Here is a 14,555-nt window from a genome sequence, read left to right as displayed (position 1 = left end):
GAAAAATGGTCCACATAATTGATTAAATCAGTATAAACCTGTAAAGATGATTGATGGGTCGTGCTAACAAAAGATGGCAGCCTTAATATCTATTGTCATAACAGTCTAAAGAAATCAGAAGTCTCTGGTGCATGACTTGTGTCTAGTACTGTATATCGTATATCTGAATGTACCTATTACCAGGTAAATCTATAGTGTATACCCACATGTACTGTGAGTGCATTAACATTTCTCAAAAGATGGGGGTCTAATCCACCTGAGTTTTCACCCGACTTATAATAAGTCCACAAGGAACCTGTATGTGTTCTATTCTGAAGGCAATTTTGCTACATTCCACATTCAAATTTACAAAGAAATGTCTTATGTTTGAATGATATTTCCTTCCCAAAGAAATTTTTAGCTCATGCTTTTTGCTAATTTATAAGCTTTATATTGTTTTTGGAAGCATGTGATACATAGAAATATTGTACAATAATGTTTACAGGAACCATAAATCCCCATGGGTAAAGCTGATACTAAAAGAAATTACAAATTAATCACTATAGAATCACCAGGTACATTTCCAGTCAGCCTTAAAGGAGAAAAACTCCCAAACTTGCATAATATGTTCAAAATTTCCGAAGTTGAGTTTGTAAATAATGACAACTTGATCAGTAATTTATGTAAAGTCAGCAAAAACTAGATTGATTGCATGATCCTGCGGGATGATTGACAGAGCTTTGACAAAAAAGTGTAACTGTTCGTCAATTAAGGAAAAAATTGTTAACGATCTCGCGTGTCTAGATTGTCTTTTTACCTGAACGATATATAAACACTCCAATAGGGTGACAAACTATGACAGGTAGTATGTATACTCTACAGTGATATCAGATCCTAAAGGTTGTACTTCATTTAGCTCATATTTCTAAAGAGACAAAATTGCTTTTAAAGATTATTTAAAAGAAAATCTGACTCTATGGAAAACGTGATATATATATATGTAGCCTGTAGAAAATCGGTCCTGTAGGTTTGTTGTGTAGGATGTACTGATGACTGACTCTGGTTCATGTGTTAGTACACACATGGACGATTCTATTGTTATCTTATCTTATTCTTTCCTATTGAAAGCTTAAGGTACATCTAAAACAATTCAATTGTTTTGTGTAAGTAAAATGTACATTCACTATCTCTCTTATCTACATGACCTGTGGAATACATTTCTGATAAATCGTCTTGACTATTGATGCCGTCTAATTTTTGAGCTTGTTAAAAATACAGTATTTGGAAAAAAAATTTGAACTGATAGTTATACCTTTCCTAAATTAGATTGTACTGTTTACACATGGAATGAAAAATGGGTTATTAATTTTTACTGGTCATTACTATCAATTATTAAGCTTTCTGCTGATATATACACCTTGAACCTTAAGTCAATTTGCTCTCATCTACTTCTAAAATCATAACTGATGTTCACTCAATGGGACTAATTCACGTACCAGATAACGTTTGTGCGGGACTAGTATCTCCAGTGGTGATGGAACGTAACTATTTGTAATATTATTTGAAATGAAATTAGCACGGAATATCATCTTTGACGTTAATTCGTCATGACCAATAGAAATAATATTTGGGGTATCATGAGGTACGTGAATTATTCTCCCATTTTGTAGCTCTTCTGCTTGTGGAAGCTTACCCTTAATAAGCTGAATTCAAGATCTTTGAGATGCAGAGCATAAATCGAGTTGTCCTCAATTTATATATATACGGTTTAGTGTGTGTCTATTAGCGAAGTAAATTCAAATTGTGTTATCAAATAACGTGAATAATAGTTTTCCCCTTCAATATTATCTTATCCTTAAAGTTGTTTTGATTTAACATTTTTACGCTTATTTTTATTTAACACACATAATTTAGTAAACAAATTGTCAAACTCCAGCAGAGTTATATGATGGAACATTTTGGCACAATGTAAATTGGCAGACATCAAAAGGTGCCAGGCACAGGTGCACCCATACAGGTTTTGGCAACGTCACAATTAAATGAAAGGAAATCGACAACAACTTGTCAGATATTTACTAGATAAAACTTGTGATATTGAGTACGGTATCAAAACTTTTTAAATATCATACATTTTTTTTTCTTTAATTTAAAAAAAAAAAAACCCATTAAAGTTCATGAATGTACATGAAATATACAAAATATTGGCAGGTAATCGAAATTTTGCGCAGCATATTCTCTGAGTTCAATATTTTGTTAGCAAACAAAATTTCTTTCATACTCCAATGAAATTAAAAAATAGTGACATCAATGCATTATTTGCAGCCACACTTTACTATAAAAAAATTGTCTTAGTTATTTGGTAAAGCTGACAGGTAGGCCATAAAACCTTTGTCTTGCATGCTGATATGTGATGGTCAGTGATATTTGTGTCTGCTGGGCTGAGCTGGGATTGTTGTTGTTTGTTTACACCTACCATTTGACCACAATATATCTATCTAAGTATCTGTCTGATATATAAAGTCAATACTGACCACAAACTTTAGCCAGACCTGGGGCAAAACTTATACTTATATTACAACAGTACTGTGTATTTAGACCTGTGGATCTGAGTTGGACATCAGAGTCTTGCTAATGTTTGTATTGATGGTTATCTTTGTATACCCATCATCAAGTTTGTCACTGAGTGGGATTGTTAACACCTGACCTTTCACACTTGTATCCAAAGCAGTCAACAAGATCTATTTACCTAAGGATAATCTTCCCTTGGTGACAGATACAAGGGACACCTGACATGGTCACTCTACCAATTTGATCTTCGCAGAAGTCTGTGGATTTTTAGGCCAATCTACTGCCTACAATTTTAATACACAAGTTTTTCATTTTCTGCAGTTCATCATTATCTTTTCTGATTTTTCAATTCCTCATAGTGGCTCAGGCAGGCTACCATATATTTGTTTAAAATCTTCATTTCGTATCACACAATAAAAAAATTCTAAATCTGAGTCACCAAGGCTTGATCACTAGTAAAACATTGGTAACAAAAGATGTTTTTGTTATGATCTTGTTTATCATTGATATTATTTTGTCTCTCAGCCAGGTGCACTGGGAAAAATGTCACTTGCAATAAAACCGCTTTGGAGTTATAAATCGTATCTCGTTTTGGTCATCAAATTTACATACTCTTATCCTCAAGGTTTTAAAATATGGGAAAAATTATCTTGTATATATATTTAAGTTTCGTTTTGAGCTGTTTAAGATGAAACTATGAGCTCACCAAGTATAGATTTAAAGGGTAAAGTCTATACCTATCTACCTGTATATTAAGGCTATCAATCAAACAGAAATTTGGAGAAAATCAATTAAGGTGTGATATATGGTCAATCTCCAGGTGCCCGCAGTGGTCAGTCTTTAGCCAGCTGTGTCCAGTGGCACTGACAAATGACCACCTGAATCAGATAATGTCACTTGTACATATGACAGGTGTTAAGATGAGATTCATATGATATCATATTTCATACCTACTGAAAATTCCAATAAATAACTTAACAGAAATCCAACTGAGCTTTAAAAGGTCTGCACTTTACGGATGTCAACAATAAGTTCTCTATAATAAATGGAATATATTGTGTTTGCAAATTGATCATGCACATTTTTAAGGAATTTTAGTAGAGTTTGAGCCTCTACCATGCAATGTGTCACAAGTTTTAACCAGGGCTAAATCGTATGCCATTGGTGTTGTCTGGCGGTGATTTATTTCTGGGTACTCTGGTCTTCCTTCACTATACCAGAACTTGGCATTTTGATCTGATATGTATGAATTGTGTAATCAAAATTTTTTTTGAAAATGCCCCAAAAAAAATAAAAAAAAAAATTCTCAAGAGATTTATCCTTTAGTCACATTAAAAATTTTTTATTCCCAAACAGTATCCATAAACATAAGTTGAATTAGGGCATAAATTGTGATATTTTTACATACACTGTAAAATAGTATGTTGTCCACATTCTGTCATTGGAATTAAGCTAGAATATTGTGTATTCCAATCATTATTGCAATGGATGTGGAATTTATATGAATAATATTTCAAATTAACTTATCGGAATTTGATTTACGATGACACCTGGTTTTGTAACTATAATGGGCTGTGTATTTGTTTACAACTAACTGGACAGGTTGCTATGACGATAAACAGATTGTATCAGATATTAAAGTCCATTAATGACTAGACACTATTATGTAACTTCATAACCAAATTTTCCTCAGGTGTATTAACCATTATAAGTGACATAGCGTTAGGATGGACTGACACTAGGGGAAGCTGGGATATGTTTAATACTCGGATTATTTTGAATAATTACTTCCTTGTGACTATAAACTCAAGTGGACATGTTGGTGGAACATTTTCTCAAGCGATTTGGTAATATATATTTTGACATGTAGCGTTAGAAGTGGGCATTAATTTGGACACTGTCAGAGTGGCAATTGGAGATGGAAGCATTCAAAACAGTGATTACTACAATAATACCTTGTTATTTTGAAACTGATTAAGGATTCTATTGCTTTAAACATATGTTAAAAAGTCAAAGTTGACAAAAGGGATTGAGCACAAGTTCTAACTAACTTATTAATATAATTAGCCCTCTTAATTCTAACATACATACAGATATACATATTGTAATTATAAGCTGCTATAACTAGTACTTATATCTATATTTCATGAATTGTGTTGATCATTATAATGACTACAGAAACTGAAATGAGGGTTTCTACAATATTTGTTATTGATTGATTTTCATGATAAATTCTGCGTAAACAAAATTAAGTTACAAGTTGAATGAATAATGTTCTTATATGGCTTGGAGACACAAATCAGTGTAATAAATTGCATTTATAAGGTGATGAATGTAACACTCTCCTAACATTTATATACTGATGTCTGTTAGATAAAAAATGAAGTTGTCATCATAAAACCTGTGTCCGATATATTAATCCTGCCAAGAAGCCTAGGGGGCCCTATAAAAAGTCCTAATGATCTGAGTCAGAGAATATTGTTTTCTAAACACTCCAACAGTGCAGACTGCACTAGATGTTGGCAAGCTTTCATACATATAACACCAGAATTTTATGTGGACATATGAATATTAAAAAAAAATTGTGTGATATGAAATCTCTGAGATGTGTTTCTTATACATAATGAACAGATAAATGATAGTTTTGATCAAAAATTTCAAAATGCCACATTTCGACAGAATCAATTTCTTCTTAAAACTTCAACAGAGGTTGCTGCTTTGTTGGGCTGACGCCATCAAAAACATCATATAAGATCTCAGATCTTCCATTTTGGATTGAAATTAGTAAAAAAATACTATATACCAGAAGTTTGATAACCTGTTTCTCACCCACTGTCTCTGTTGTATATTACAGATCTGGAGGACAATCCAGAGTACATGCAGATGATGTCCAATGCAGCCAGCAATTTGCAGCGGCGGTCATCTTCTGGATCTGACCGATCCTACCCGGTCAGTCCTGCAGACAGGAGTCTACGGTCAGTCAGCCGGTCACCCAAAGAGCCAGAGAGTAACGAACAGGATGATTTCATGAACAAAGTCTGTAAATTTGAGCTAATATCGCGAGGGAAGAACTCACCAACTACAAAATCACCGACAAATAGGTTTTTTTCTCCAGAACATGAACGATATGATCCGTCTCATTACTCTCAGTCAAATGTTTCATCATCATCTTCAAAGTCTCCTCTAGCTCGCCAGTACACACCTGACTCTGGGAAAATGTCCAGTGCACCTCCATATCCAGTAAAATCAATGGAAAGACAGAAATCCCGACAGAGTCCCGGAAATTACTCTGGTGAGAAAGTATTCAGTAAGGAAACTGCTACAACCCGTGTGGCCCTTAGTAGTGTGTTACGGGGAAATTCTGGTACAGGAAATAACGAACGCGTAACCAGTACAGGAAGTAACAGTTCTGGCTCGCTGACGAGCGTAAGCAGTGTGAGCGGTGCTACGTTGAGTTGGAACTCAAATTCTGATTCGTCGAAATCGGATGAATCCTTGTCCAGTAATAAAACACTTCACACCTCCTCGTCAGGAAGCACAACTCCTCGAATGGACCAATCAGTGAATAGAACAAGAACACCTGACTTAGCAAGTGCAAAGGTTGTCATGGCAACCAATGCTGAGTCTCTTGCGGAGAGTATAATGAATGGCGATCTTTTATCGTCAGTAAGCTCTCAAAAGAAGCCAGAGTTTGATCCTGGCAGTGAAAGCAACAGAAACACCTTCGATGGAATGGATTTTGATTTTAATGAACTTACTTCAAGTCAACAGGATTTGTCAATTAAACATCAGGAAATGGTGTCTGAACGGAAAAAAGAACAGGAAATGGAACGCCTGGAAAAACAACGACTGGAGGAGATATTGAATATGTGTGCTGAATATGAGAAACAGATTCAGGATGAGAAAGGAAACACCAGTAGTGCAGTTTCTAGTGTTCATGGACAAACAAAACCGCCCCAGCTAAAAACTTGGACCATGCAGGAATTCATGGAAACTTCAGAATCGATGGATCTCCGTGAAGGTAGTGTGACACCTACCTCTTCACCGAAACAGACCACTCCTAAATCTAATGGATCATTTAATTATACTTCAACACCAAACTTCCCAGGATCAAACAATGGGCCAACTGTCTATCAGGGAAAGATAACTCCTGGAATGAATGTAGAATATGGGTCGTATGAAAATATGGTAGTTACCTCCCCTGGTAAGGATGGCTCTCCTGCCATGCAGAGTCCATCGTATAGACAAAGACCAAGCCTGCCAACCATGACTGGAAACGAAGGTCAAAAGAGCAAAGGGCAAGTGTCACCAAGGCAAAATGATGTCCGAGTCAACGGTTTTACACAAAATCAAAATATGAATGTTAGAGAGTTCATCACATCCTCACCAAAAACTGTTCTCGAAGAAAGCAAATCTGTTTCTTCTAGTCCAAAATACTTACCAGAGGAAAATCAGATCATTTCTCCTTCACATAAATATGCAGCTGAGAATCAACAAAATGTGAACAGGTCTCCTAAACCTGCAGGGAATAATAATGGAGAGTTTATATATTCTCTAGCCAAATCTGTTTCTGTAACGGGTCATATGAGCTCAAACATGGCAGGCGGTCTGCATCAGTCAAAATCTACAAACATGGATTCGAACATGGCGGGCGGTATATCACAATCCAAATCTACAAAAATGGTAAGCAAAACCTCAAACAACAACAATAATAACACACAAGAGCTGAATTGGCAGTATTCAGATTCAAGTTCACAACGACAAATCATTGAGCCGCCGGCAGGATTTGGGGACAATCAGTCAGAAAGTACGCAACCGAGTGCTTCCACACCAGAAATTCATCAGTTAATATCTGAATCAGCTGCAACATTGAATCGCAAGGAAAAAGAACAAAAGGTTTCTCAAGCCTCTCAGAGACCTGGACAACTAAACCAGGATGATCTTATGAGTGCAGGCAAACCTGTACAGAGGCCAAACTTATTACTGAACCTGACTGATCAGGATGGAACAAACTCGTTGGACCGTAAAGATAAGTCAGAGTTCCGTGGTTCAATGTCAAAGATCAAAACAAACGGATCGCTAACAATGTTGTCGTCCCCAAATAACCCTCACAAAGACGTGACTGTTGGATTTCAAGTAAGACGCTGTAATTCCAATTCTTCAAACTCAGAGGAAGAGTCTTCTGGAGGAACTTCCGAGGACACCGGTACGATAAAACGTCGTCCTCTGATAGGTGGGGAGCCATTAAGACGAAGGTCAATTGAAGAGAGAAATCGTAATAAAATTTCCCCAGAGGAACCCCTAAAAAGTCCACATTTCTCACCAATCATGGGGAGCCGAAGTCCTAAGATAGGCCGGAGGATGATGAGGTATGAGGATTTACAGAACCAGAGTGGAAAAGTGTCCAGTAGTGAAAGCTTGTCATCGTCTAGTAAAAAATCGGATGATAACTCGAGTGTTAAAAGCCGTAAATCTAGCAGTAAAGAAAGCATATCCTCTAAAACAGAGGTTGTCCATACAACACAAAAGACAAATGAGGAGGATGTATCTCACTTGAATAATCATGTGTCTCATAACAGTTCTCAGGACTCCGCAGAGATGGAAAAGTCTATCCGAATGGAGCGTTGTGAAATGTATCTCCGAACCTCGGGAGGCCAGGATCAAAGTTACGCAGATAAATATTGTGATGTACCTGAGCCAGGGCCTTTCCCTAGGGATATAGGGGAAGGTATTTACGAAAATGTGCCATTTTATCGTAATAAGGATCCTCGGATTATTACTCCGGATTATTCAGTGTCTCCTAGTAGAAGTGCTGGAGATAATTATTATTCTAAAGTGAATTCTGGTGAATCTAATGTTATGTCTTCCATTCGGAACTCTTCGGGATCTAACGGCAGCAGTAAAAAGTCGGATGAAACCCCGGTAAACAGTGACACAGAGCATATATTAACACAGACACATGATCGGGCATCGTCCAGTGGTGTGGAATCATCCAGTGAATGTAGCTTTAACTATACTGAGGTAAGTATGTGAGCAAAGCATTATGTAATTTAATATTGTAATGCTGTGTGGACTGACCACCAGAGCCTAAGTTAGTGATAAGATTTTCTCAGGAGAATTCTAAATCTGATACTAAATCATCTCCCCTTTGTTTGAAATTTAACCAGGGGGAGATTATCTAATATAAGATTTCAATAATAAAAATACAACTTAGGGTCTGGTGGCCAGTCTAATAGGCAATAAGTATGGTTGGTGTGTGGGGGGCAGGTACGCATGCAGTCATGTTATTTAGGGAACTATGACAACTGTAACAGATAAAATGTCAGATGGATCCATAGGTTTGTGATCGTATCAACCTTGATCAACCTAGATCAACATGCAATTTTGTGTTACTATAAAAAATATACCCTAAAACTATTCATCAATTTCGCAAACAAATGTTGCAATAAATATTATCATTATCAATAACTTATTTGATCAGAACCATATCGCATTGAGTGAATGGAAATCAATTTTATACTATTTAGATGAAGTCCACAAGGAAAAAAATGGATGGCAGCAAAGTAATTTGTTATTGTAACTATACAAACAATACAGACCCTGTGGGCCTCTTTTATTTTGTATCATAATGGTTTTTTTTCAAAATATTGGATAACTAAGGCAGTAATGAAGTGTCAAATTCTAATGTAATTTCGTTTCATTTTTTTTTTTTCATGATTTATAACAAAAATAATTCTGCAGTAAAGGGAGATCACTCTGGTAACCTTAACTTCATCTCAATAAACAGACTTTCTAATACAGGGGAGTTAACTCTTGTAGCCTTAACTCAACCCTGGTGATTAAACATGCTAGAAATATATATACTCACTGGAAATCATTTTGGTTTGGTGATCAAATCTATATGACAAGTTTTAACACATATTTAAAGGGATAATTCGTTCAGGCTAATTCTTTTACATAACCTAAAAGCAAAATATGGCATAAATGTATTGTTCTACATTTCTTATGAAACTTATATCATAAAATATTGACAAAGTCCATGCTATTCTTAAGTATTTTGATTGATACCGTTGTAATTACAAATCGTTGATCAATACGATTAAGCAGGTACAACATGTACGCTGTACTCAATTCCGAGCCAAAGTCACACACGTTAAACAAATGTCATGAACTGCATAACCACTGAAGAAGTAATGAAATGAATTTTTTGGCAAGACAATTCACCTAATAAGATAAACACACTACTGTCAGAGCGATTTGAGCAGTTCTAAACAAAATTAGCATTACTCTACGAGCAAGGGACAGGGTTCGGCATACAAGATATTCGACCACAATGTGTAATGGCGGACAGCGAGCGAGTTTAAACATTTCACACACATTTCACCAACATGGGTTTTTCTGTCATATCACAGTAAAACCGACTGATCTAATTCCCATTAGAACTGGGTTTTTTTTCGATATGTATAAAAATGTCAATGTTCTCCTAGGCTGAATTGTCCCTTTAAATATCTACTGGTAAATGGAACTCAAAAATAATCAATTAAGTGGGATGGACTTGAACGACGTCCTTAAAATATTGCATGAGTGAATTCACTCTGATTAATATTATAATAACAAATATGCAAACATTAATGATATTCAAAAAAATGCTTTTGAAAAAAAAAAAAAAAAATTAAATAAGAAAAAATCTAGAAAATTTTCCATTGATATCTACTGGTGCATCGTAATTAAGGAATGCAATTAGTGTGTAAACATTGGTATGAGTTGCACATGGACTCATACAGTGTGTTATATGAATAGAAAACTGATACATTAGACTGATATACGCAGCGTAGAAAAGTGACTGAAAGATACGTTTGTAAGCTGTGACATAAATTTCACACTTCCATAGGTTTAATGTGAATAGATCCTAAAAGAACTAGCACATCTCACAAAGAGTGAATTTGTGTGGTGTTGTGATCTTTTATCTGGTAATGTGTACTTCATACAATACAAGTAATATTTACATACATGGACAGTCAAGCCTGAAAGCATAGACTAGCACATCTGGTATTTAAAATGGGGGTCGCAGTAGCCAAGTTGTGAAGATGTATGTCAATCTACAACTTAACTAGCGTAGCTCTTCGTTTTAGGAGTATTGTGGCATTGCATGCTGACCAATTCAGTGATTTTATTTAGGTACATTTGGGGCAGAATAAAGGCTGCTTCTTATTGAAAAGGTCATACAGGCACCTGAAATTATTGAGTAAGAAAATCACTGCAATATGCATACACATTATCATGTTATCTGGTATTATATATCAACTTCAGCAAGTCACCTCTTGGTCAGAATCATCATGATGTTGCATTGTCTGCATGCATGACATACCATCTGTGGAGTGTGCAGTTAAGTGATTATGAATTGTCTTTTAATTCATGCAACCAAGTACACTACCTTCCACCTCTATAATCTTTACCATGATCATGGTAGTCGAGTTGTTTAGGTGTTTGGCATTCTGTCACCACCCTCCATCAACACCTTATATTATTAACTGATGTAAGATGTACTGACATATTACCACATGCCCTCCACCTCTGGATCGCAAGTTCGAATCCCATCTGGGGTAGTTGCCAGGTACTGGCCGCTGGTCGGTGGTTTTTCTCCGTACTCCGGCTTTCCTCCACCAACAAACCTGGCACATCCTTAAATGACCCTGGCTGTTAATAGGATGTTAAACTAATCAAACAAACAATTATGAACTGATCATGCGATGCAAGCCTAACAGTTAACAGCTGAGGTGTCTGACTTTCTTTCTACTACTTGTGGGGATCACACTCAGCGCAGAGATGGAGGGCTTAAGGTATTAGCTCTTGGCTAAGTTGTTTTAAGATCACTTCATGGTTATAAGAGGTGTCGAATTAATATTCAACCATTTATATTAATATTTAGTGATATTGCAAGATTCCGTTAATCTGAAATAAATTTTGTTGAACAAAAAACATTTTTGTTTACACAAAATTGAACTTGTATAAAGCAGCTAAGAGGTTAAAGTGTTTGACATATGTGTACATTTCCAAAATCCAAATCTATATATATAGCCCTGGGCTGCAGCTGTGTAACAAATACAGTGTCTATAAGGTGGCTATATTCTATCTCATAACATTAATAACCGAATTCACTAATACACAAACAAAAAAACACTGCTTAAAATGTCAACTGGAACAGAACTGAATTACGAACTCATAAACATTTCTCTTGACATGTTCTTGAATATAATCATTTGAAATTATAATAGGATTGTCAAATGCAGGATCTTGTATATATCACAAAATATGTACTTTCCCCCAAGTATACATTTAATATTCGAAAGTTAGCAAGTTAGTGAAATATTTAAATCAGTTAAAAGAAGGGTAATATATGCTATGTAGACTTTTAAAGTAACGAAAAAAAATACAAGATATTGAAATCAGAATGAGATGTGACCCTCTACATATTTAGGAAATGAATATAGCTGCCACACCCCCTATCTTTTTTACAGTCGTCACTTTGTATTTAGGTGTCCCCCAGTTAAAACACACCTGATCTCATCCGTCATCTACCTTATACCCTAAATTCCTAAAGTCAATTCAACCATACCTTGATTCTGACTGGCCCATTGTATAGGTTAGGGGCTTCAGGGTAAGAAAAACAAACCTTATCTGTTATGAGTATCTTTATCACAATTTCTTCGGTCTGTAGCTTATTAAACGTCTCGTCCTTTACAAAAGTTTTGATAATTCGTGTGTTGGACATGAATGTGGAGACCTATAACATTTGTCTCTGTTTTCTATATAACATCACACAGTGAGTTTACTAGGACATAAACATTTAAATCGTATCATAGGACAGGAAATACCAACCGTAAGTGACATGGGACACTTGAGATTTTTACGGCGTAAGGATTAATATGTGGTACAATGTACAATGGGACGTCCAAGCTTTCTGTGGATTATAAAAGGATAGACTGGGATGTTCGAACAGATTAATATGTCCTCTGATCCGTCCCACCCACAACAGGTTTGTTACCGTTATAGTTTTATATAATAACCAGAATATTTGTTTTTAAAGGTCTAGCTGCCATGAATATAATCTCAGTGTTGTAAATATTGATATCAGATTGTGTTATGGGAAGTTTGATATATTTTGTTTACTACCGTGAAGTTCTACCATGCTAACTTTACAGTCCTTTTGATGTTGACATCCATACTTTGCATGTGTCGGGCAGTAGTGGCTAACTTCTGTTGGTCTTCTTGTGATAAAGGACTATTCAACTTACATTATAGTGCTGCCTCACAGAATCATACTCCATAGATGTATCAGACAGAAACTTTTAGCAGAGGTGAATTTAGTCACTTGTTGTTGGTAGGTTTAAGAAAGAGGTCAGTTATAAGGAAGTCCGAGTCAGTTAAGGAAGAGGTCAGTTAAAAAAGGGTCAATTAAGGCAGGGGGTCAGTTACTAAAGGGGTCAATTAAGGAAGGGGTCAATTAATGAAGGGGTCAATTAAGGAAGGGGTAAATTAAGGAAGAGGTCAGTTAAGAAAGGGGTTAGTTAAGGAAGGGGTCAATTACTGAAGGAGTCAATTAAGGAAGGGGTCAGTTAAGGAAGGGGTCAATTAAGGAAGAGGTCAATTAAGAAAGAGGTCAATTAAGGAAGGGGTCAATTAAGGAAGGAGTCAATTAAGGAAGAGGTCAATTAAGAAAGAGGTCAATTAAGAAAGAGGTCAATTAAGGAAGGAGTCAATTAAGGAAGAGGTCAGTAAAGAAAGAGGTCAATTAAGGAAAGGGTCAATTAATTATAAGGAAGGGGTCAATTAAGGAAGGGGTCAGTTAAGGAAGGAGTCAATTAAGAAAGAGGTCAATTAAGGAAGGGGTCAATTAAGGAAGAGGTCAATTAAGAAAGAGGTCAATTAAGAAAGAGGTCAATTAAGGAAGGAGTCAATTAAGGAAGAGGTCAGTAAAGGAATAGGTCAATTAAGGAAAGGGTCAATTAATTATAAGGAAGGGGTCAATTAAGGAAGGGGTCAGTTAAGGAAGAGGTCAGTTAAGAAAGGTCTGACATTGTGCCACAAGCCATAACATAGAGTAATTGTATTGCCTATCAGCAACAAGGAGGTATTCTCTGAAGATGTTATCAAATTTCCTATATAACAGATCTAGAGCAAAGCCGTTTATAAAGGTTTGACAATGATCCAGTAATTTAAAGCTAAACAGGTGACAGGTACCACACTATAGGCCAATCAATTAAAGTACAACACTAAACTATTAATGACTCAAAACAGGTATCTTAACACACCTTTAACTTTTTTACCTGTGATCAGTTTGTCTGTAGATCAAAGGGGTCATTATCAGTTACCTGTAAGATTAAATACCTGTAGTGGTTGTACAATAAGATATATTCAAAATGTCTCTATTGATATTAAATACCTTCTGTCCTACTTGAACCATATCAGTATAAACATTGGAAATTTTTTAAGTGCTCCAAGAATACTTTTGGTTGTTTGTTTGCAATTGATTTGTTTTTCGTGCATCCTATTTCAGTTTCTTTCCTTAAACCTCACAAGGCGTAGTCACTGTATATATTTATCTGGCATTTGCTTTATATTATGTAGGAAGTGAAATGACTGACGTTTTTCATTTTGGAATTTTTTATCTGTAACTACACAATCCCTACTTCTGATATTTTAAAATAATTTTTTAGTCTGGTTGAAATGAAATCTTATCTTTGATTTTGAAATTCCACATGTGGCTTTGTTATCATCAATTAAATGAGCAATTCTTTGTTTTCATTAATTAGGTTAAAATCGTCCTGACCATTCACAGACCATCTCAATTGGTACACTGAAGTTTGGTTCTTTAAAAGGGTATTTTATTGGGAGTCCATGGTCAAATCAAAAACAAATTTTTGTGTTAAATTGTCTATATCCTGAAGAGGATTTTTTGTCAGAATTTTGACACAAACATGTACCGAACATGATTGATGAACGACTCA

General features: G+C 35.7%; 1 protein-coding gene across 7 annotated transcripts in view; it reads left to right on the top strand.

The window, feature by feature from the left end:
• LOC138317708 (pleckstrin homology-like domain family B member 2) overlaps nt 1–14,555 on the top strand; it is a 144,437-nt gene that overhangs the window by 83,345 nt on the left and 46,537 nt on the right. For all 7 annotated transcript variants that reach the window (XM_069259559.1, XM_069259558.1, XM_069259556.1 and 4 more), the window contains one exon: nt 5,402–8,568. In XM_069259559.1, the coding sequence (XP_069115660.1) occupies nt 5,402–8,568 (3,167 nt within the window). The remainder of the gene's footprint in view (nt 1–5,401; nt 8,569–14,555) is intronic.

The sequence above is a fragment of the Argopecten irradians genome, chromosome 3 (genome assembly GCF_041381155.1).
Source record: "Argopecten irradians isolate NY chromosome 3, Ai_NY, whole genome shotgun sequence".
NCBI classification, from domain to species: domain Eukaryota; kingdom Metazoa; phylum Mollusca; class Bivalvia; order Pectinida; family Pectinidae; genus Argopecten; species Argopecten irradians.
The sequence above is the reverse complement of the archived record's forward strand: the minus strand, read 5'-3'. Positions and strand labels throughout refer to the sequence as shown.